At 31.5% G+C, this 24,823-nt stretch overlaps 1 protein-coding gene and 1 long non-coding RNA gene across 2 annotated transcripts in view; both read left to right on the top strand.

Moving 5' to 3' along the window:
• The window catches only part of LOC107500288, a 72,955-nt gene that overhangs the window by 21,998 nt on the left and 26,134 nt on the right, over nt 1-24,823 (top strand). Inside the window, exon 3 of the long non-coding RNA XR_004953390.1 lies at nt 11,573-11,656. This is a non-coding gene — a long non-coding RNA (uncharacterized LOC107500288). The remainder of the gene's footprint in view (nt 1-11,572; nt 11,657-24,823) is intronic.
• LOC118609386 (thymosin beta-4-like) lies at nt 15,709-15,837 on the top strand. The gene has a single exon (XM_036228875.1). It carries the CDS (start codon nt 15,709-15,711, stop codon nt 15,835-15,837), a length of 129 nt encoding a protein of 42 aa, XP_036084768.1.

The following is a 24,823-nucleotide window of genomic DNA, read 5'->3' as shown; positions in this document are numbered from 1 at the left end:
CAGTGATTTGAGAATTTCCAAGACATCTCTCCTAAAGTGAAGGTCATGTTATTACCAGTTTCCTTTTTTCCTACAACCCCCTCCCTTCCTCTCAGTGAATAGGAGACACAACACTCGGTACATCATTTGGGATTTTTAAGCAATATATGTCACACTTTGAAATCTTGTTTTCTCACGTTTATTAGGTGACCCAGAGTTTGTTGGTTTGGAGTAGGGCCTAGTATAGCAAAGGACTCCATAGCAGCACCAGCCTGAGTAACCTTTGTCTGCCTCCAAAGGCACGTGACTCAGCATGTTTGCTGGTGGCGGAAACATCCATGGTGGGAATGGATGCTGCTGTGTGGAATCTCTGCAAAGATTCAGGAGGTGATTTTAAGATCAGACTTTTAGGATCCCAAAGCAAGCTATGCTTTCTGTGGCAGGAAAAGCAGCCTATAGTATGCTATTGAAAACTAATAGGGAATGAGTACCTGACAATGAGCAAATGACTATGTAATGACAGATGTCTATTATGAATTGAGAGTTTTCAGATCTACAAAATAGTAAGGGTTGAGAAGGCACTTTAGCGATAAAACATTATACAATGAGAATGATACATTTAGAGTCAGAATCAACCAAATAAATGTCATATAGTGAAAATAGCACATTCAGTTTAGGCCTAAGAAGAGTCCAGAAGGCCTTGAATGATCCTACCCCTGCAAAGCCTTTGGGGCGGAAGCCATTCCCCAATATCTGGCTGCCCCCTAGGGCTGGGTGCGAGAGTACGATGACTCTGGGGGTTGAGGTGGGGCTTTCCAGGTGGGCTGAGGTTTATGTGATAAGCTGGTGTGAGCCAGACTCCTTAGGACAATTTGGGAGGAGCAGCATCCAGCACCCAGGTGTTTCTCATTTCAGTACTTCCCTGCCATCCGGTAGAACTCCCCAAATAGGGCATCCTCTGGGAAAAGTGGTTGTGGCAGCAGAACACTAAAATTTTCATGAAAAACCTCTTCTGTGCTAGTCAAACTGCACAAGCTTTAGGAACAATTGGCCAGACTTCCACATGTCACATGCATCTCTTACAACATCTCTCCTTCAACATATGCCTAGTCTCCTATAATACTTCTTGTGATTTGCTTATGGAGGAGGAAATAATCTTCTTTCATTCATACATGCAGCAAAATATGATATGTTTGGGCAAGCTGAAGTGGACTATTGATGCTCTACAAATCCACTCAGTGATGCTCTACAACTAGTGATAAAGTGAGATTCTTCCCCAGGAAGACCTGGGAGGAGAAAATCTAGTCATTCGCTTTGTACACGAAGGCAGTTGAGACTTCAAATGCACATAAGCACTTCTAGACAAGAGCTAAAACTTTGATTAATTGGACAGGAGCCAGAGACAATTGAGAATGGAATGTTCAAACAAGTATGGAAAAGAGACATGTGAATTTACCTTTGGGAGTGAGCACAAAGCACATGAATTTTAGTTTCTCACATTATTACCTACCGGAGAATATTGATCCCTTACAGAGAAGGCATTCCGTACAGACTGGATAGAATGACTAACTTCTCAGTTAGCTGGCCTCTCTCTACTAACACCCCAATGTTTAATCAAAAGATTGAAAAATGGAAAGGTGATAATAGCCAGGAGAGAGGGCATGCATGAACAGGGGCTCCCTCTTTTCAAACCTGGTCTAAATATTGCCATCGTTGAAAGTTCACTTTGCCAGACTAGCAGTGACTAGCACTGAGCCATAGATTTGTAGTCTCTCAATAAGTCCTGCTAACGACTTGGCGCTACATTGAAGGATATGAACTCCTTGCACCCTGGAGGTACAGCAATTTACCTTTACAGAAATTTACACATACTCTGGATCCAAATGAGTTTTCCATGCTATTATTGCCTCCACCAACACCACAGTCTGAGAGCATACAATATACTTGACTTATCAGTATGAAACCTTGTGAAATATCACATCAGATCCTGAAAGCACATTTATAGCAATTGAAATATAGAATGATGATATAGTCTATTAAAAATTTAGCTAAAGCCCCTGCTTGGGAAACACTCTGTGAGGTGATGGAGCTTTCACTCAGGATGAAATAAATATATGCTCTATACCAATGGTAAATATGTGATCCTACACTCTCCTAACCTAGAGGACTTTAGAACCAGACTATGGAGTGAAAGTAATATTAGTTCCTCTTACACTATTTTCACAAGATACCTCCTTGTGGAGTATGTGCATCCTGTTCCTACTGAGCAGACTCTGTGAAGTCTGAGGCCATGGTTTGAAGGGGAGGGGCAGCACCTAGCTAATGTAGAATCTTCCTGCCTAAGGCCAGAGGTAAATAGAAGATTTACTGCACTGGCTGGAATTATTAATCCTGATATCCTTGGGAAGCTGGCAAATATGTCAAGGATGTGAGTTTCTCTAGAAGTCCTCTCGATGCTTGATGCCTGGTGATAACGGAAAATAGAGCATTATAGTCATGCTAGCCCAACAAAGGCAAGGCCACAAACAACTCAGACTTCACAGGGATGAAAGTCTGTCACTACGGTGGGCAAGAATCCAGTCCAGTCTAGGTGCAGGCTGAGGGTGAAGGAAATCTAGAATTAGAAGTATATGAAGAAGCTGATACATATCATATCAAACTTTTGTTTTCTTTTTCTTTCAGAGGAATACCTACACACTGTAAACCATATCTTATATTTTCCATAGATTAGTAAATCATCCCATTTTCTTTGGTTACATGGTGTGATGGAAACCAAGCATGCATTATAATTGTTTCATCTGTCATGGAGTATTCTGAAAATTTCAGAAAATTAGCAGTTAGATTCTGGGTTATATTAATTTTTGCTAATGTTATATAGAAATTACATATAATACCATAAAGCATAGCATATAATTGCTATTTAATTTTAGCATAATGTTTTTAGAAGGATAAGTTTTGGTATATGTTAATTATCACTAAATTCTTGTACTAAAGCAGGCTTGGGTTAATTTGTACCTTGTTTCTAAATTATTTGCTTGTATCATTTTTTTCCACTAGCATTTGCATTTACATCAAATAGCATTTCCTTTGTGTTTTTTTCATTAGTAATATATTTTATGCTACAGTTTTCATATTTTAAAAATATATAGTCTTTATATTTAATATATGCTATTTTAAATTGACCTTATTTGTCAGTTATTATTCTACTAAAAACTACTATTATCTTTCAACCTTTTTGAGCTATCGAATGTTTAATATTTTTCACATGAATGCTGTCATTTTACTTTGGATTTTACTAAAAGGAGTTAGTCATAAAATCTCGTTTAGGAAATATTGAATGTACAATGAGCTTTCCGATTTTCCAGTTCACTGGCTTAATCCTCCCTCCCTCTGTGGTTAAAAACATTCAAATCTTATTTTAGATATAAAAAAAAATACTATGTTGAATTCTTATAAAAATAATTCACTGCAGTTTTGTTGGTAAATTCTAATTGCATACTGGCAAATGCTTGAAAATTCTTTGGGTATACAGTGTTCTTTTGTTTCTCGATGAGCATATGGTTATCTTCTGCAAGAATTCTGTACGAGTTTTTCTTTTTTAAGTACACTAAGATTCTATGATGTCCATGACCTTAGGCAAATTATCAAACATGTTATAATAAGGGTGTACATTATGCACTCTGTCGGAAATATGTTGGAGAGTTAAGGTAATAATCTATAAAAATATTTTGTCATTATGTAAGAATACGTTTGAAAAAAATAACCCAGCTCTGCAAAATTTAGCTAATCTATCTACATTTTTATCATAGTATGAAAAGGGAAAAATTTGAACATGGAAGAATACTAGGCTTGGAGTGAGAAGAACCTCAGTTACCTTGAATGACCCAGGGGGAATAAATATCTGTAAATATCTGAACTTTAATTTTATACTCAGATGCAAAATAGAGATGTAAAATATGCATTTGAAAGAGCAGTATATGAGAAATTATATGTAAAATGCTGTGTAAACAGTAAATTCCTACCATTAATGTAGCCATGGGTAGATTCAGGTTTTGTGGGCCTTGAAACTTATACAAGTGTAAAATAATAGATACATATTATAAATAATATTGGATACACATTCATGCTTATTTAGAATTAGGGAAAATTACAATAAATTACAAAGCTAATAAAACTGGAAATTGCCACAAAGATCACAAAATTCAGAGAAAATGCTATTATACTCTTTATAATTTACTCCCTGACAGCTCTATTACATTTTTACCCATGTATTATTTGGGTGAATACTCCATGATCACCTCTTCTTATGAAAATAATTTGAAATATTTTCTATAGAGACGATGTAGAGATAATTTAGTCTTTGAAAGATCTTTTCTCCTTTGCATCTACATATTTCCACTGCTACCTGCTGTAGCCTACATTCAAATAGTGAAAACCTTTGTGCCTAGACTTAGGTCATGGTGCCAGGAAAGTTGTCACAGTGCTCCTAGAATGAGACCAGGGAGAAATGTTCATAAGTGTATAGCAAAGTGAGCAGAGATACTGTCAGTGTGGGATTATGTCTCCTGTACATCATTATATTCTTAGTTCCTAGCACAGTTCCTGACTCACAATAGGTATTCAATAAATAAGTGTTAAATGAATTAAAAAGTGAATGAAACTTTCTGGAAATACTCCATTCTTGTTCTTAGAAGCCATTTCCAAACTGAGGATTCTAGAAATAACTGTGAGTGGACAGAACTGTAACTTTTTGGACATATCTCATAGAAATTAAGTTAAATAGACTCTCAACTTCCCTTCACTATATATTTATTCCAAAAATATCTACATTTACACTTATGCAAGTAAACTCTAGACTAAGTCTGATGGAGGGGCAGGGACAAGGTAAAAACAGACACCTTCTTAATTTTACCAAAAGTATTATAAAAAGCAAAGTGAACACACTGCTAACGCCCTTTAAAGAGATCTATTTAATGAGGAGCTGTGAATTATTATTAGCTTCATGGTAAATTCATTTCTTAATATATACTCTCATGAAAAAGATTTATTTTCTCAAGTAGAATATCAGAATTTTTTTATGCAACTAAGTGAGTAGTGATATTTGGGGGAAACTCTGACCTTCATTCACTTTTAGTAGATAGCACCTCCCCTAATGTGTAAGCAGTGACTGATTCTTTTCAGATTTAGTAACCTGATATTAATTAAGTAGAGTCAACACTTTGTTTGCTCTGGTGAAAATTCTTCATGAAATGCCCTTAGTCACAGCCAGCTTCATATTGACTTTCTTTATTGTGCCATTTAGGCCTAGGTGTACTTCTACATATTGGACTTATTTTGTAACATCAGATTCCCTCCATCCACTGCAGAGATCGTGCCCAATTCATTTTTGTATTCTTAATGTCTAGCACATTCTTTGACCAAGTATAATCTTAATAAGCATTTGTAGAATTAATTAATAAAATAGTACATGTATAGGTACATAGATTTTCTTTTAGCATAAAAAACAGTCTAATAGTACACATAGTTAACCTGAATACTACAACAGCTTCGCGACTAAACACTCTGCTTTCTTTTATTTATTTTTTTCCTCAGACTTTCCATTTTCTATGCAGCATTTATATATTATGTGCGTATAAACCACAAAATGTCACTTCTCTTCTTAAATCTATCTGTTGTCTCTTACTCCACATCTAAAATCTCATTATAAGAGCACACCCCTTTTTCTTGATAGAATGGTCCTGCAGATCTCCTGCCTCTCCCTTTAAGTTCCCTTCTATCTATCTTTACCTTGCTCAGTCTATTCAACTTTTGTTGAAGATCTTGCTCTTCTATATACTGAGCATGTGCATTATCACATTCACTCGTTTTACCCTCTTTCTGGTTTACATTGACATCATATGAACCTAACTATTCTTTGTCTTTGGGATGCAACAAGTAAGACATTCTTTTTTTCATGGGGACATTTTCTGAAAATAATATCTGAGGTATTTTTTACCTCTGTAATTATTTTATTTATTCCCTTTTTGTTATAGCATTTTCCTCTCTCCGAAATTATCTTCTTCATTTAAACATTGTCAGATATTTTTCAAACCCTTTTAGAAATCAGCTCTTTGAGTGCAGGAACCATTTCATTTTTATTTTGTGCATAGTGTCCCCATTATTTAGAAGAGTGCTTACAAAGAATGCTTCACAATGAATATTTGTAGAATGATTCAGTAGCCAAATAGCCAAGAACATTCAATGTATTTTCAGGTAGAATGTTATTCTGAGGCAGATTTCCATTTCAATCTTCAATTCTAAATTTACTTTCTATACTTTGATTATACTATCTAAGATACTGTGTTGATAAAGAGTTTAAAACTAAAAATTCTGGATTCTGTAATTGTACAGTGGTATTATTTTAAATTTATATACTTTATAAAAATTATTGAGTGATATTTTAATTATTTTATCTTATATAATTTATTTAAAGAGAATCATAGGGATGCAAATGAACTTAGTATTAAATTAGGCTAGAGCACCATTTGTCTGCCACAAAAAAGAGATAATAGACCTTTCCTGTAATACGATGGAAAGCTCCATATTGTTTTTCTGTCACAGAAATTTAAAAAAACACATAAAAAAGAAATGATGGAACTATAACTCTATTACTGTTTGACAACTGCTACTAAAACTTAAAGTACAAAATAAATAAATAATTGACTTTAAAATTATAACCAAATCATCTAAAAGTATTAGGTGTATGCATGTAGAAAAACAAGATATATTTATTTTGTTTTTACTTCTTTTTAAAAATCATCAGGCATTAAGATGAATGACAATTTTTCCCCAGTTTTAAAAACAATTTTTAATGAAACCATAGTTTTCAAAGACCATAGACAATTTATATAAAGAAAAACATTTTAAAAATTATTGAGAAATTTAAGTCAAGAAATATATCTCCAACATTCTCTTAAACCTTCTGTCATTGGTTGAGGGTAGTTAAATGCAAATTTTACATTTTTCTCTCAATCGGCATTGGGCTTAATTGTATTGTGAGTCATATAAAAACAAGGTTAGTGAAAAATTACAAGAAGTTCACATTATCAAAGGGTGATGATAATGGTAAAGTTTACACAGAGATAATACTTAAGTCCCTCTCCTTTATTTTTGTTAGAAGTAAATATATATCTTATAAATCTGAATATATAGAGGTAATTTTAAAATTTATTTTATAGCACTTTTCTGTTGTCTTCAAAATACAGATATTGAGCTCATATGTTCTGAGTACTACTATTAGATATTCAAAATACCAAATGTTTTCTACTTAGTTCAACATAGATTTATTAGGCTAGTCACTATTTATAAATCTGAAGATTTCTGCCCTCAAAAATTTTACAATCACCATGAAGAGCCAGACATATTAAAATGTCAACAATGGAGTTTGGATTAGCACTTCAGAAGATCAACACATAATCTAGTCCTTCACGTTTTTGATGAAGGCGGATTAATGTTAGATGGTTTTATCGGGAGAAACTTTCTAAACGCATGATAGCTGAGGTCTCTTAAATGATTTGTATAATTAGATCACTGGTAACTAGAGATAGAAAACCCCTCGCCTCCACACACACATATATGCCAGAGAATGAGGAACATAAAGACACTGGTGTGAGAGGGACAAAAAAAGATACTGGTGTAAGTGGAAAGACACGGATGTAAGATGACTCATGGAATGTTTTAATACTCCATTTCCTCCAATATTTGAGTGAAAGCCCTAAGTAAGTAATCATTGCTGGGATAGTAAGGTGAATTATGGTGTAATCACCTTTACATTTTGATAGACTGTTTTAGTAGCATTAAGGTAGATCTACAATACATAAGTCAAACAATAAGTCTAGTTAGGGAAGTTTTAAAGGGTATAGGAGCATACAAGAGCCTGGCAATTTAAACATTGTCATTTAATCCTCACAATACCCTCTTGAAATAAAAAAAAAAAAAATCTTTTCCCATTTTACAGATGAAGATATTTAGATTCAGAGTGATTTCATTATTTTATTTGATCCAGTTATGCCAGGCATACATGAATAACTGAATTCAACTGCCCTTTTCCAGGAAGCTAAAATAATACTTCTCCAGCAATGATACAAGTCTTCAACCAGGGCTGATTCCACATTTTCTGTTTGGCAAATGCCAACGTCCTGTATCTGAGTATTGCTAACAAGCTATGAGAGCATGCAGTCTTATGTGCCTCAGATGACTTAATTCATAAGTTGAAAATAGTTCGCTATAAATTGTTCCAGACCGCCCATTCCAAGAGGTGGCAGAACCAGGCATCTTGCTAAGTGTTTACTGTGTACTGAATAAATAATAGCACCTCATTTGTCTTTTCCTCCTTAGCTTACTCCCTTTGAAATAACTTTGCAAAGACACTTTGTTCCTAAATATGAATATGTCCTTATGTTAACTTCATGCAATAATAAAACACTAAGTCACAATTTTAAGAACAAGGACAAAAAATTAACTTTCAAGCTCTCCAGAGTAAAATGTTCTAATCTCCATTTTCTTCAATCAGACCACTTCTGCCTTCATCACAAATTTGTCAAACCACTGTTACACCATCAAGATCCTTGGCTGCTCATGCGCATGCTCTCTTACCTGACCCTGCAGTGGAAAGTTAAGGAAACATTTCAAGAGTGAATATTTAAATACCATATTACAGTTTAGTCTTTGTTTTTAGGAGAGAAAAATCAACCATTCTATATATATTATCCACTTTTAGCAGAGAAAATACATACAAGCTCAGAAGGACATAATACCTAACTATTTTATTTAAATGTATTTATCCAAATGCTTATGACCCTTGCAAAATATAAAAATAAAGTTCTAATTATATATACTATAAGTTTTATATATATTAAGTCTTGGAACCTTTCCTTGTTCAACTATTATATGAATAAGTCACATAATGAATTTATTTTAAATCATTTTCAGGGAGAGTGATAATTAAATCTATGCCAAGAGTCAGACAAGATTTAGAAGACCTGTGAAGATTGAAAATTAGAAGTAGAACATATAGCTCCTGCTTGGAACATTAACTTTATCTAATTATAATTCTCTTAGAATATGGTTCAATTTCAAACATTTTTTTACACTCCAGAGAAATCAATTCATGATTTCTTATTCTAACAATTCTATGGGCAAAAATAAACTGCATGATTATTTTTCCTTTCATACTTTAAAAGATAAAGATACATGTTAAAATTGAATTGCTTCACCTTTTGAATTTATTTTATATAGGAAAACTAGTCATCCTTATATGTAATGAAACAAATGAAGGGATAATAATTTGCTTAAAAAATGAGAAAGGGAAAACAGTTTTACAAAACTGGAATTATGAAGAGAGAAAAAATGTAGAGCATGTTGATCTTTAGGGAATACTTTCTAGATACTTAGATATAGTCACATAAATTTCCACATTCTTTATTCCACTTGCTTTCTTTGACAGGCTATCTCAATTAAAAGAGTTTTTTTTTAAATATTTGACCATGTTTTATATTTATGTATTTTTTAAAGAGAGTATATGGGTGGCCAACAGACACATGAAAAGGTATTCGGTGTTACTAATGATCAGAGAAATGTAATTCAAAGCCACAGTGAGATATCACCTCACACCTGTCAGAATGGCTATTATCAAAAAGACAACAAAGAGTGACTGTTGATGAGGACATAGAGGAAAAAAAAAAAAAGCCCTATTCACAGTTGGTGAAATTATAAACTGGTGCAGCCCCAATGGAAAACAGTATGTAGATTTCTTAAAAAATTTCAAAAAGAACTAACGTATGACCCAGTAATTCCACTTCTGAAAATGTATCCCAAGAAATTGAAAACACTAATTCAAAAGCATATATACACCCCTGTGTTCATTGCAACATTATTTATAATACCCAAGATATGGAAGCAACCTAGGTGCCCATTAACAGATGAATAGATAAAAAGATGTGATATATAATAAACATTTAATGTACAATAGAATATTACTCAGCTGCAAAAAAGAATGAAATCTTGCCATTCGTGACAACATGATGGATTTAGAGTGTATTATGATCAGTACAATAAGTCAGAGAAAGACAAATACTGTATGATTGCACTTTTTTGTGGAATCTAATAAATAAACAAAACAAAAATAAACGAACTCACAGCTACAGCAAACAAAATGTTTTTTGATAGTTACCAGGGAGGAGAGAGGGAGATTAGAGGGTGGGTAAAAAAGGCTAACGGGACTAAGAAGTACAAACTGCCAATTATAAACTTAAGGGGATATAAAGTACAGTGTAGGGAACACAGTCAATAATGTAATAATTATGCAGATAGTACTAGATGTACCAAGGCGATCACTTCGGAAGCTATATAAATGTCTAATCACTGTGTTGTTCACCTGAAACTAATATAATATTGTTTGCCAACTATAATTAAAAATAAATTTGTAAAAAAGAAAGGTAATAGGTTATGTTATTTATTTTTTTTATAATTGATCATCACTAATTTGTCTTCAGTAGATTTTCAGTTCATGAAGATATCATGAAAATGTTATTTGTGTTTCCTTAAATAAAGGCTTAGAAAACTTTTGTGAGCCAAATAGTAAATAATTTAGGATTCGTGGACCATATAGTCCATGAATTTCTATTAGAACTATTGAACTGTCTGTTATAGTATGGAAGCAGCCACAGGATAAGTAAATGAATGGATTTTGTGTTTCAATAAAACTTTACTTACACAAATAGATGGCAGGCCACACTTGACTCATGGGCCATAGTTTTCCAACACCTGCCTTAAACTATTTCATTGTAAACACACTGAAAACATACAAAACAGAAGGAAATCTCACCAATAAATTTAATAAGTAAAGATAACTATTACTTTTTTGAGTCAAAGTACATTTAAGTTGAACTTAGAAAATTTACACTGACATTCACTTTGTCCTTTGTAACAGAAAAGCATAGATAGCACAAAATTAGTATGAAGTAGACAAGAACTAGTTTATCAACCTTGTGAATTCAAAACCTTCTGCAATTAACCACTATACTGCAAAAGAGCTTTAATTTGAGAAGCCTTAAGGCCATGAATTTTCTTTGAGCACAAATTTGACTAATCTCTAATATTAATATTTAACATTCTTATTTTTAAATTTCAAAATAATATAAAATTATAATTCGAATTTTAAGCCAACATGGAAATATATAATAAAATTAACATTTACGAGTTTCGATTTTACTAATTTTTTGCTAAGATTTTTTGTCATATAAAATAGTACAAAACAATAATTTTTAAATATATATGTTACATATAAAGACTACTGTATTTGTTTTGTGTTGCTGCCTTAACAAATTACCACACATTCAGTGGTTTAAAATAATACCCATATATTATCTCATAGTTCTGTAGGTCAGAAGTGTTATCACAGTATCTCACAAGGTCAAAAGTCATGGTAACGGCTGAACCGTGTTCCTTTTTGGGAGGCTCTGGGGATGAATCTGGTGCCAATGTCATTCAGTCATCTGGTCAAATTTAGTTTCTTGCAGATGCAGGGTTGAGTGAGGTCTCTATTTTCTTGCAGGCTTTCAGCCAAGGCCCTCTCGTTGCTCCTGGAGCTTGTCTGCATCTCTTCTACTGCTTTTACTGTTGGCTCCCTACAGCTATGGTAAGTGGAGGCTCACTCACACTTTTAAACTCCTCCTGCCACATCTATTTAACTCCAGCTGAAAAAATTCTCTGTTTTTAAGGGCTCATGTGATTAGGTTTGGCTCATTGAGATAATACAGAATAATATCCCTGTTTTGAAACCCTTAACCTCAATTATATCTGAGAAGCCTGTTTTATCATGTTACATAACATATTCATAGTTTCCTGGAATTAGGATTTGGGCATCTTTGGGGAATTATTCTGCCTTCTACAATTAGTAGTAGGATCAACATCAGTGTATCTACTAACTAGTTTATGAAACAGATCATTACTCTCAATTTTAAAATGTCATCTACTTTATTCTTTATCTCCAGCTTCAGAAATAACTGTTATTTTGAGTTGTGTTTACCATTTCTAATAACAATGGAATTTCTCGTTAGTAGGTGGTACACGTTTTCAGCTTTAGTTGATCATAGGAAATGGAAGATGTTTTCCAATGTATAAATTTATATAACAATAAAAACACTATGTGTGTTTCCATGATACCACACACTCACCAAAAATTAATATTTCACTTAATTTTTTAAATATGTAGAGATAATGTAGTATGTGATTAAATATTGTGGAGATCATGAGCCTTTTTTTATATAGTTATTGGATATTTAATTTTTTTCTTCAGATAAATGCTATTTTTTCTACTAGTTTACTGATTTTTCTTATTCTAAAAATCCTTTATGAATTTTAATTACACGTATTCTAGATACTGTGTCTTAGTTTATGGTGTGCTTTAAACTTCCTTTAATGTTTATGCAGAACAAATATTGGAGAGGATAGGAGTATTGAGAATGGAATAAAAGGGATGCAGAGAATATCTTCTGTGCAGATCTGATTATAGAATCATGATAGCATTACAAATAGTCAAATAAATAATTTAGTAAATGAAAAGGATGAAGGAAAACAAGAAATGGATTTTAAAAGTAATTATTCCTCTCAGTTTACATTCACAAAGATATTCTTTATGTTTTTTTTCTGTTAATTTTATAATTTTGCTTTGAATATTTAAAATTCATTTTTTTGGGTTTCATCTTTTTTGTTATAAGAAGTATCCAGTTGTACTTTTCTTCATAAAGGGGGCCAGTTGTCTAACTTCATCTACTAAAGAAATGCATTTGCCCCATTGCTTTGTTTTACTTGTGGTAGTCCTAGAGCTCTCTGTTCTTTCTTCGTCGCTCTGTCTGTTCCTGTGACAACATACCATTTTATTACTTTGCTTTTGAAGTGCAGGTAGTCCTCACTTTGTATGGTCCTGATTTGCATGAATTTCAGTTACCTTGCTTTAGTTAAGTAACACCAGTCCTCCAACAACACAATTCAAACTTTAATTGCCTGGGTAAATTAATTGTGAGTAATTGCATACAACAAACACTTCACTGCTAGCTTTTCATTTCACTTATTACTGAGTAAATAAAAGGTCACATCAGAATCGGAGACCAATCATGTCACTTCTTTCAAGACCGTTGGTAATTGGTCACTATGCATCTGTTATTCATTTAACACAGGGACAGTGAAGCATGTAATTGTGTTATCTCCTGGTGTCTCACTGATAACACTCATATGATATTGTATAAAAAAGTGGATAATCAAAATAAGAAATAACCCCCCAAATGAAAGTACCATAAAGAAATGAAAAATGCTAATATTATAAGTTAACCAAATGTAAATAGAGTTATAAAAGAAATAACTGACCATAAGAACAGTGACGCTGATATTGTTGGAGAGACCAGAGGAAATTAGTGAAGGTGAATTTATCAGCATGAATGAGAAAAGTAGTTTCAATGAATAAATGAATATTTCCAGAGGCGATGGCACCAGCCAAAATGTTCATCTGAAAGGAACTCATAGAGGTAGTTCAGGACATTGGAAGTGCAAAGGATAAAATGTTAGAAGCTGATCCAAACCTAGAAAGGAGTATGATAATCTTTTAATGCATAGAAAAGATGCTCACTCCAGATCACAAGTTATGTAATAGAAAGGAAAGACAAACAACACTCAAACTACTCTTGGTATTTTTTTACAATTAATTAGAACACTTTCTCAATATATCTAATGTTTTATATTACAGTGCACTGAATATATTATTTTTTATGTGTATATATTTATAACCAATACTAGGAGAATTTAATGTTTTGAGATAAAAAATATAAAGGTTCTGGAACAATAGTAATTTCCCCATTGATTGTATAGATTTTTATGTATGATTTTGGCCTCCATGGACATTTGTGTGTGTGTGTGTGTGTGTGTGTGTGTGTTTTTAAAGAAGAGTGACTAGTATGTATAGTCCATTATTTTTACATTTGAATTTTAATTCGGGTTTTTGACTTTTTAAAAAACTCCATATGGTTAGATTTAGGATTGCATCAACTCTAGATTAATTTAGGGAGAATTATATAATATTTAGTCATCTCATCTAAAAGAATTTAATACACATATTCAAGTCATCTTCTGTATTCTTTACCATGATGCATTGAATCTAATACGTTATCTATTGGAAGATATACCATTATTTTATGGATAATTAAAAAAGGAAATTTTGTTAACTAAATTATGACAGTGTTTTTATACCTTATCGATTATAAGATATTATAAATTTGAAGATGCTGTAAAGTGGGAAAATTTAGAACATATAGAATAATCTTTAGAGTTTTAAATCTTTTTCCTTAGAAATCTTATCAAACTCTCAGTTATGTTAATTCTGTTATATTTTATATGTTATAACATAGGATCTTGCGAATGGTATTTTATTTTTAGAAAATTTTATAGTTATTTATTGCTTTGTTAAAAATGCTATTAAGTTTTACATTTGATTTTAAATTGGCAAATATGTGAAAGCCTCTTATTTCAATATTTTGTATTTTGATTGCATTGCAATTTTTGATAGATGATATAATCCCTAAATAATGACTTATTTATTTATTCCTACCTAATCCTTACCTTCTTATTTCTTAAATTTTCTACTATTTATAGTATAGACCAGTAGTGCCATAAATATATTAAATACAGTTATGATATATGTGATACTTGTAATAACATTAGCAGTAGTATTTGGCTGCAGTTAAAACCAGCTCCTTGAAAGAGGGAAGGCTATCTAGATTTCTAATTGGTCCTGAAATTATGAGTTTGTAACAAATGGAAACCAGTAAGACTAGAAAGTTATAAAATAACTTCCTAATAGTTTTCAAGGAGTTTATAATATTTGTGTAGGATTTCCTCAGTTAACCTCATCTGTCATAGAGGAATTTAATCTTTATGTCTGGCTTATTAAGTCCAGAAATTATGATTTTAACTATAGTTGTGATTTGTGTTTCATTGTTATGTATCTTGTTTTCATTAGTGCCTTCTTTTACTTGAAAACTAAATATTGAATATGCCAATTTTTATTAAATTTATTTATATATTAAATAGAATTTAATCCCAGGGACAGGATTGAGGCTATACAATTTAACAAAATATGCTATATAATTCTCTAGGAGGAAAAAATTAAAAAATAAACGAAAAGTGTGTTAACAGAGGATTGTTACATAACAAAAATGTTTTCCAATGTAAAAATTTATATAACAATAAAAACACTATGTGTATTTCCATGATACCACGCGCTCATCAAAATTAATATTTCACTTATTTTTTTAAATATGCAGAGATAATATAGTATGTGATTAAATACAGATAAAATGGAGGTCAATGCATTAATATAAAAATATTAAAAAGAAGACTATACTAGGGAAGAACATCCAAAACATAAAATAAAGGAAAAAATAGAATTATCGAGTTATGTAAAATACAACTCTACACCAAATACCATCATAAATTAAACTTAACATAAAAATTTGCATTACACTATTATTTATAACACTAATGTGGGTTAAAATCTAAATATCTACAACATTTGCATAGATATATCACAACATATCCACATACTAAGGAAACTATTAAGAGTATGATTACAGACTCCGTGACCGCCACTCAGCAGATCGGATTCACTCCTCACCGCCTCGCTCTACTTCCTCTGCAACCATGTCTGACAAACAGATATGGCTGATTGAAAAATTCGATAAGTCGAAATTGAAGACAGAAACGCAAGAGAAAATCCCACTGCTATCAAAAGAAACGATTGAACAGGAGAAGCAAGCAGGTGAATCGTAATGAGGCGCCCACTGCCAATATGCACTGTACTTCCACAAGCATTGCCTTATTTTCCTTCTTTTAGCTGTTTAACTTTGTAAGATACAAGGAGGTTGGATCAAATTTAAATGATTGTGCTGCACCCTTTTCACATCCAAGAACTACTGACAATGAAGGCCTCACCTGCTTCTCCCACCTGCCTGTCTGGCTGGCAGGGAAGAAAAAGAACTTGCGTCTTGGTGAAGGAGACAGTGAAATCTAGAGTGAAACCAAGCTGGTCCAAGGTGGCCTGCAGGTTGTAAAATGCAGTATAATCACAGTGCCATTTTTTTATTCAAATAATTTTAATTATTGCAATGCATAATTTTTAAATATGCAAATAAAAATTTTAAAACTCGAAAAAAGTTATGGTTACATAAAATTAGTAATATGGAAAATAGTGAAAAATATAGAATATCAAAATACACATACTCTATAATCTCAGCTATATAAAAATATACCCTAATGATTAAATCAAATAGATAATCATGTTAATCATTGTTGTTACTCTTTGGTAAATATCTCCATCTGTTTATTTTCAAATTTTTAAATTTTAATGCATTTTCTACAATTAATGTATATTCTTTTATAATTAAAAGGTTAGTAAAATTAGTAAAAGGAAATATAAAGATCATCTGTATTCCTAGTTTGCCTTTTAAAATTGTCTTTAATTAATATTAGCCTATACCTTTAAATTTTGGAGTTTTTTCCCTCTTTGCTATTGCTTATTATTAATTCACATTGATTCATTCATCTCATTTCTATTTTCTGATTATAATCATTGTTAGTTTTTGTTGTTTGTTTTCAGCATACTGCTAATAATACATGTTCCACAACCAGAAGAACAGTCTAGCATTTTTAATCATCTAGACTTTTTAAAATGAGGACATCAAGATTAGTTTAAAAAAATTAAATTCATGTAATTTTCACTGAACTGTATATTTTATGAGATAAAAATAAACAAACTGAATAATTCAGTGGTATATTTTTCACAATGTCAGACTCTACTGCTCAATTAAAATTAAAGAACCCAGATTCATTAATATATACCATAGTCCCAACTGCCCTAACAACGAATGTAGACGTGCTAAATCTTAATTTGATCTATGTAATGTAAATGGAAACAATGGTTATGATTGTTAAAATCTAATTTATTAAGTTTTTGATTTCTTAGGTTTTGTTAATTTGAAAAACTCGCTCATATTTTTATGGTGTGTTATGATAGTGTCAATAATTGACAATCAACTAATAGAAAGTTCTTAAGTGACACTGTCATTCAAGTAAAAAACATATTTTTAAATATGAACAAATATAAACTTTCACATTTTAATATTACCTTATTATAATTATAATGGTTTTAACAACAGGCACAAAATAGGCATAAAATGGAGAATAAAGATTTATTGATTTTAAGTATTGTTAGATTCATAAACGTAAATTGTGACTATTTCAATCATACAACACAGTTTAAAAAGTACTTTGCTAAAACTTTTCACTTAAGGCATATTTTAATTTCCTAATTTTTGAATTTTTCAAACTGAAGAAAATATTATTATGATTGCACACTCGTACTACATTACTCCCAACACCTACAACTACATGATGCTTTACTGTACTCTTGATTATTTCGGTTTTTCATCAAAGTATCATTTTTGCGTCTTCTAATATGTTGTTTTATGGAAAATACCAAGGCTTTACTATATATTCTTTATCAGTACCAAAATATCTTTTTTAGTCTGGATAAATAATCTTCCCACACAACTGTAAATTACACAAGAATATATATCATGAGTTTTACTTGGAGCATAACTAAAATTTGAAACGAGTGAATAAACAAAAATTCAGAAGCCTTGATAAGAGTGCCCTTTTTTAAATTGGATGTTTATTTATTTATGTACAATAATATTTTGATTGCCTATTATAATTGTTGTACATATCCCCAGATATTAACAAATCAATTAATGTATTTGTTAATTGTGTTATAACATAAAATGGCATTAAAACAGTGCAACTTCTAGACATTTTAAAATGAAGACATCTAAGATTAGTTGAAAAATGAAATTCATTGTTTCAACAGCATACAACAAAAACATTTTTAAAATAAAGGAAAAATAGAACATAATACAAAATATATTAGAATATAATATGTCATATTAATGTATGAAATTAAAGGAGTAAAATATGACTAATATAACTAATGTTACCTTAAATATATATTTCTATTTTGCTCTTTTTGCTATCTAAATCACACCACTGAAATCTAATTATTGTCATAATCTTTTCAATAAGAATTCTCCCTTGAGTATGTTTATTATATCATTTACCATTTTGTTTTAGACAAATAAAACAATGGAATTCTTATAAAGCTTTCATAATGTTAATAATGCCAATCACATAAGCTTTCTATATTGTATGTTTTGCTATTTATATGAAGATGCACATGGGTGGGGATTTTGGTTATACTCTCATATTTTTACTTAGGAATTAATTGTTCAAACACCTATTGTTTATAAATTTTCTAAAATGAGAATGTGGAACAATTTCAAAATAAAAAACAAGGAGATTAAAGTACAGTCCCATAACTTATTAGCAATGGGGTTATATTGCTTAAAATCTGTTAAACTTCCATCCTCCTCAATATTAACTTAATAATTATAACCCAGACTATAATTAATTTTTTAGTCAGCTTTTAAAAGAAAATAAAGTTGCCAGAAAAACATTATTGACCTTGAGATTTATTAGTTGAATATCTTGAATACTATAAATTATTTTAGAATATTATTACTGAGTTAAAACAGAAAAAATACAGCCAGTGCAATGAATTTAAAAGTGAATATTTCTGAAGTCTAAGTTAGGACATAATATAAATTATCTTTGCATATATTGAATAACATCCAAAAATAATTTCACGTCACTACTGCTAAATTGAGGTTTCCATTTGCCTAAAGAAACACTGAGTACTCCAATAAAGTCATCTCATTTCATTCAAAATGATGAATATGCCTAAAAACATAAACGTAAAATATTAATGAAAGTCACAAGGTTTGTGATATTTTTAAATGGCTGAACCATTTATATGTTCACCAAAATTATATGCCCTTCCAAATATGGGTATACCAAGCATACATTTTTTATGCATTGGCATTTAATTATCTTCTCACAAACCTCTAAAAATCTGGAACTTAATGGATGGCATTATTATTACTTTGAATTACATATGCATCTTCCAATTCACTATAAATTTTCTCCATCTTCAGTGATTAAACAAGCAAGTTATTGATAAATCTGCCAAATAGTGTCAAAGCCTTTCAACAATATTTATTCTATTTTATTCAATTGTGTGTGTATGTAGTATGTATGTTTGTATGTACTTTGACTAGAGCCTCAAAAAAACAATATTAGAAAACACTATAAAATATTATGTATATTAACTTGGAATAGGGAAGCCTGATAAAAATGGGCTAAAATTGAATGTCAATTAATTAATGTTCCTCTATCAAAATATTTAAAGCATTGTTAAACAAAGCAAAATTAACTAAGCTAAAACACATGTAATAGTCACGAGAAAATGTTTTTAATATGCATATATTAGGATTAAGTAAGGTTGAGAGTGACAGATATAAAATAAATAGATACGTAAACAAGAAGGAAGTTTATTTCTCTTTCACATACATTATGTCCATAGCTAATCAGTCCAGGACTGACTTGGATGATCAGGCCTTTATATGGGATCGAGCTTTTACATTCACTGTTGCTCCGACTTCCTTATTTCAAAACATCTCATCATCCAGCAATCGTGCCACCATTTCCGCCAGCAGGAAAGAGGGGTGACAAAGACGGACATACCTCTTTCTTTTGAGGACTATTTCAGAGGTCCCGCCTGACATTTCTCCTTACGACTCATTGGGCAGAATTTAGTCTTATGGTCATACTTAAAAGACAGAAATGCCATGATTACATCTACAAGTGGAAAGAATTATATTAAGGGAAGGGCAGAAAAAGGACATCAAAATTATTAGTAAATCAGATTTTCTAACATATTGGTGATCATTTTATTTTCTTTTACACATTATTTTTTTATATTTTTCCATGTGAAGCATATTTTTCAGGAGATTTATTAGAAAGAAAATTAGATGCCTTTATAAAAACTTTATTTAAACCATTTTTCCTAAAAAATATTTTTTCTAGTTATTTCGTTTTTCTTTTCTAGAAGGTATTTAGTCTTCATATAATTTCATTCTGCCCTGTGAAAATAATGTAAATAATAAAAATATTTGCATTATAATATATTTAATTCTAATCTGTGACATTTTAACCTTAGTTGTACTAATAGTCACTGTTATGGAATTAGTATTTCAGGCAATAAGAAATGACTTTATTGTAACCAAAAAAATGTAAGTCGTCATTATAAAGTGAGCAATCATATATTGAGGATTATGCAAATATTTGACAAATCTGTTCTTTAATAGATTCAAGATCTAATAGAAACTTATTCTGCTTTTACTGGAAACAGTTATTCAAATAGGGCATTAACAGTGGAGGATATTAAAACAAAGGTAATCTTTTTTATTTTTTTTAATTTACTTATATGGTATAATTCAGATAACTAAGGTATTAAGAGTTTGTTTGGTTTTACTTAATAATTGAATCACTTTAGTTTGGGTTTTCACCTCCCTCAACATTTGGAAAGCCTCTCTTTCCCGTTTTCTTGTCACAATGTTTTCCTTTTCATTTCTTTCTTTAGTTCCAAATAATGCTTATATATTTTCTGATCCTGGTGGCTGGAATATGAGAAAAAAATCTACTTGGCTTAGTCAGTGGAACAATTTTTCTGCAAATTATGTTTCTCCTATTGGAATCTACTACCTTGGCTCTTGTATTGCTTCACCCAAAGTTGATACATTTACTTAATTCCCCCAACCCACGGAAAGAGGTTACTTCAAAATGGAAACTTTAAAAGTAACCAAAAATAATTTTAATGTTGAATATCTTAAATATGAGCCTAAATATATTTTCTCCTAATGTTACAATAAAAAGTTTCTAAATGAAGCCTCCTTTGGGAGTTCTCTCCTTAACCCTATTCTTGATACCAAATAAAACTCAAGAGACCTTAGGATCAAGAAGTCCTTGTGCACTTATATAAGTTTTCTGTCTTCTTCTTGTGCAAGATTCAGGCAGAGTACATTTATCAGTCTTAATAGAGTCCTGCACTCTCTTGTTAACTGTACATCTAGAGTCTTAACTTTATTAGTAGATGTCCAAAGACTGCAGGGAGGGCATGTACATGAAAACTACACATTTGGCTTTTATAATTCTCTGGCTTGAAAGACTGTCCAATAAATAAAATTAAAGATAAATTGTTAGATGGCGTGAGCTAACTCCCAGGTCAGAAAATGCTACCCATCATCAGCTCTTCCTTTCTAAAACATTGTATTTCCATTGGGAGTTTATATTCCTCTGTTGAAAGGAGACTTTAAATGGCCCGATTGCAGTTAAAAGGATTTCCCCAGCTGATATCTATCAGGGAGCACCAGAGGTCATGTGATTCCCTAATTAAAATGGGTTTGAGTTTTGTAGGATAGCAGAACGTTCTGTATGCATCCTTCTAGTGTTGGCTCAGGCAGCAGTTTTTGTCTTTAACTGAAACTTATGACTGAAGGTTGTTCCTGCATTTGTGCCTCCTGCTCTCATTGGTGTCATCCTGCCTGAAAACCGTTAAAATGGTACTTTTTATTTCTGAAAGACTTGCGGTTGAGTCAAGGTTCACCAAAAGGAAGAGGTAAGAAAGGAGGCTAAGGTAGAAGGCAAAGGAAAAATGAGATTTTTCTCCTATGTTTGCTTTAGACCTTTCACACCTATAAAGATTCAACTTGTTTGATAGCACAATTCAATTCAAAAAGTATCTTTTCTTTGGTGAAAATTGCTTTAAGGATATTTTTGAGGAAAAAAGAAACTTTCTATAATATTGGAGGCTGCATTTTGGCATCTCTTTGTTGTTTATATCTTTCTACCTCATATGTAAATGGTTCAAAGGACGGCAAAATTTATCAATGGTCTTGTCTCTCCTCCTCAACAAATATCAATAGAAATTAATGTAAACATAGAATAAAATAATTTACTCAGCACATTTATAAAAGAAGAGGAGGGACAAGCAGAATCATCTGGAATTTACAGATTATGTAGCAAGACTTCCACAGTTGCAAAGTTTTTAATAACCTTTGAAATTGAAAATGGGTAATTATTATGGATCAATTTTATGAACCTGATTAAAGCTTTTGGACTAGTATAGAATTAGGCAATGTTTTAAATGATAACAATGAATAAATGAAGCTGAGTAGAGAACAGAAATGTAGTCAGAAAATAATATTTTAAGTGGTAAAATATAGCAGTTTTCTAACAAACTACCTTAGGCAATATAGTCTATTTTATATTATGCTGTATAAAAGGGCTACATTTTATATTAAAGATTTTATCTTTTTAATTTTTTTATTTAATTATAGCTGAAATACAATATTATGTTAGTTTCCAATGTACAACATAATGATTAGACATTTCTATAGCTTATGAAGTAATCACCTTGATAAGTCTAGTACCCATGTGACACCACACATAGTTATTAAAATATTAACTATATTCCTTATGCTATACTTTACATCCCCATGACTGTTTCGTAACTACCAATTTGCACTTTTTAATACTAACCCCCTCCCATCTGGCAACCCTCAAAATGTTCTCTATATCTATTAACATGTTTCTGTTTCATTGGTTTATTTCTTTAAATTCTATATGTAAGTGAATATGGCATTTATTCTTCTTTGTCTAACTTGCTCCACTCAGCATAATACCCTTTAGGTCCATCCATGTTGTTGTAGGTGGAAAGCTTTTAGTCTTTTTCATGGATGAGTAATATTCCATTGCATATATTTACTACTTCTTCTTTATTCATTGATGGACACCCAGGTTATTTCTGTATCTTAGATATTGTAAATAATGTTGCAGTTAACATAAGGAAGCACATTTCTCTTCGAAGTAATATTTTAGGTTTCTTTGGATGAATACCCAGGAATGGGATTACTGGGGTCCTTCTCTGTCTTTTGCATTATCCTTTGTTTTAAAGTCTATTTTGTCTGGTATAAGTATTGCTACCCTAGCTTTGTTTTGTTTGTTTGTTTGTTTGTTTGTTGTTTTTTCATTGTTTCCATTTTCATGAAACATCTCATTCCATCCTTTTACTTTCAGTCTGTGATGTCTTTCAACCTGAAGTGAGTGTCTTATAGGCAGCATATGTAGGGGTCTTGTTTTTTATCCATTCAGCAGCCCCATGTCTTTTAATTAGAGCATATAATTCACTTATATTGAAAGTAATTTTTGATATATATGTAGTTCTTTTTTTTTTTTTTCCTTCTTCTTAAAGAAGTCCCTCTAACATTCCTCATAATACCAGTTTGGTAGCGATGACCTCCTTTAGCTTTTTCTTGTCTGGGAAGTTCTTTATCTGTCGTTTGATTCTAAATGATAGTTTTACTAGGTAATCTTGGTTGCAGGTCCTTGCCTTGCATCATTTTGCATATTTTGTGCCAATTCCTTCTGGCCTGAAGTTTCTATTTAGAAATCAGCTGACAGTCCTATGGGAGCTCCCTTGTAGGTAACTAGATGCTTTTTTCTTGCTTCCTTTAAGATTCTCTCTTTGTCTTTAAACTTTGGCAAGTTAATTATGATGTGGTGTGAGCCTGTTTGGATTCATCATGTTTGGGCTCTCTGACTTTCCTGGGCTTGTATATCTATTTCCTTCACTAAGTTAGTGAAGTTTTTCATCATTATTTCTTCAAACAGGTTTTTAATCGCTTGTTCTCTGTCTTCTACTTCTGGTATCCCAACAATGCGAATGTTGGTACTCATGTCTCAGAGGCCCCTTAAACTATCTTCATTTTTGTTTTCTTTTTTCTTTTTGCTGTTCCAATTGGGTGTTTTCTGCTATCTTATCTTCCAAATCGCTCATTTTACCCTCTGCTTCATCTTCTGTTGATTTCCTCTAATGTATTCTTTATTTCAGTTATTTTTTTCATTATGTTTTCTATCTCCATTTTTGTTTCCTTTCTATTTGTCGAAATTTTCACTGAAATCATTGGGCATCCTTATAACTAGTGTTTTGAACTCTGCATCTGCTAGATTGCTTGTCTCCATTTTGTTTAGTTCTTTTTCTGGAACTTTATTCTGCTCTTTTATTTGGGACATAGGTTTTATTTTTTATCTGATTTAAAAATAATTTCACTCATTTTCAAAAATTTCTAATGTATGTATATTATTTATTTATATACATATTGAATATATATTATTGCATCGATTAAAATATGACATGCATTTTATGATATAGTGAAAGACATTATATAGTATAACTTTCAGATGCTCGAGGGAGTTTGTATAAGTCAAATTCTATATACTCTGTACTACAGTTCTATTTAATTTTAATGACTAATTAATTTAATGTTTAATTTTATTAATTTTAAAGATGTGAAAGTCTGTTTTTGTAACATGTGGAGCCAAGGTGATCAGGTATTTTATGTTACTAGGAAACAAGATTACCTTTGTGAGTTTGTGGTAATTCTTCACACTTAGAGAGTAATGTTAATCAAATGGTATCAAAAGGCAGACTATTGTTTAGGTAATGATGTTTAAATGTTAATTTCCTCACACATAATTCCCTTTCAAGGGTCCTGAGAAGGGCCTTAGGGAATAGGAAGATCCGTGGAATATCCTGATATTGCATGCATTTCTTTATCTAGCATTTCTGGAGAAGTTCAAGATTAATTACTCAGTCACATTAACAAAACTTTATTAAATAGCTACTCTGTGACAGTCCAGGGCAATCTGTCACATACCTTGTGAAACCAAACAGAAGCAGTCATGTAGAGATGAGCAATTTAAAAGAAAATATACAAACTAATGTATGCTTATCAATTTTGACAAT

This window comes from Rousettus aegyptiacus, unplaced genomic scaffold (assembly GCF_014176215.1).
Source record: "Rousettus aegyptiacus isolate mRouAeg1 unplaced genomic scaffold, mRouAeg1.p scaffold_m13_p_11, whole genome shotgun sequence".
Lineage (NCBI taxonomy): Eukaryota > Metazoa > Chordata > Mammalia > Chiroptera > Pteropodidae > Rousettus > Rousettus aegyptiacus.
Note: the sequence above shows the minus strand (reverse complement) of the source record. Positions and strands in the feature narration are given on the sequence as shown.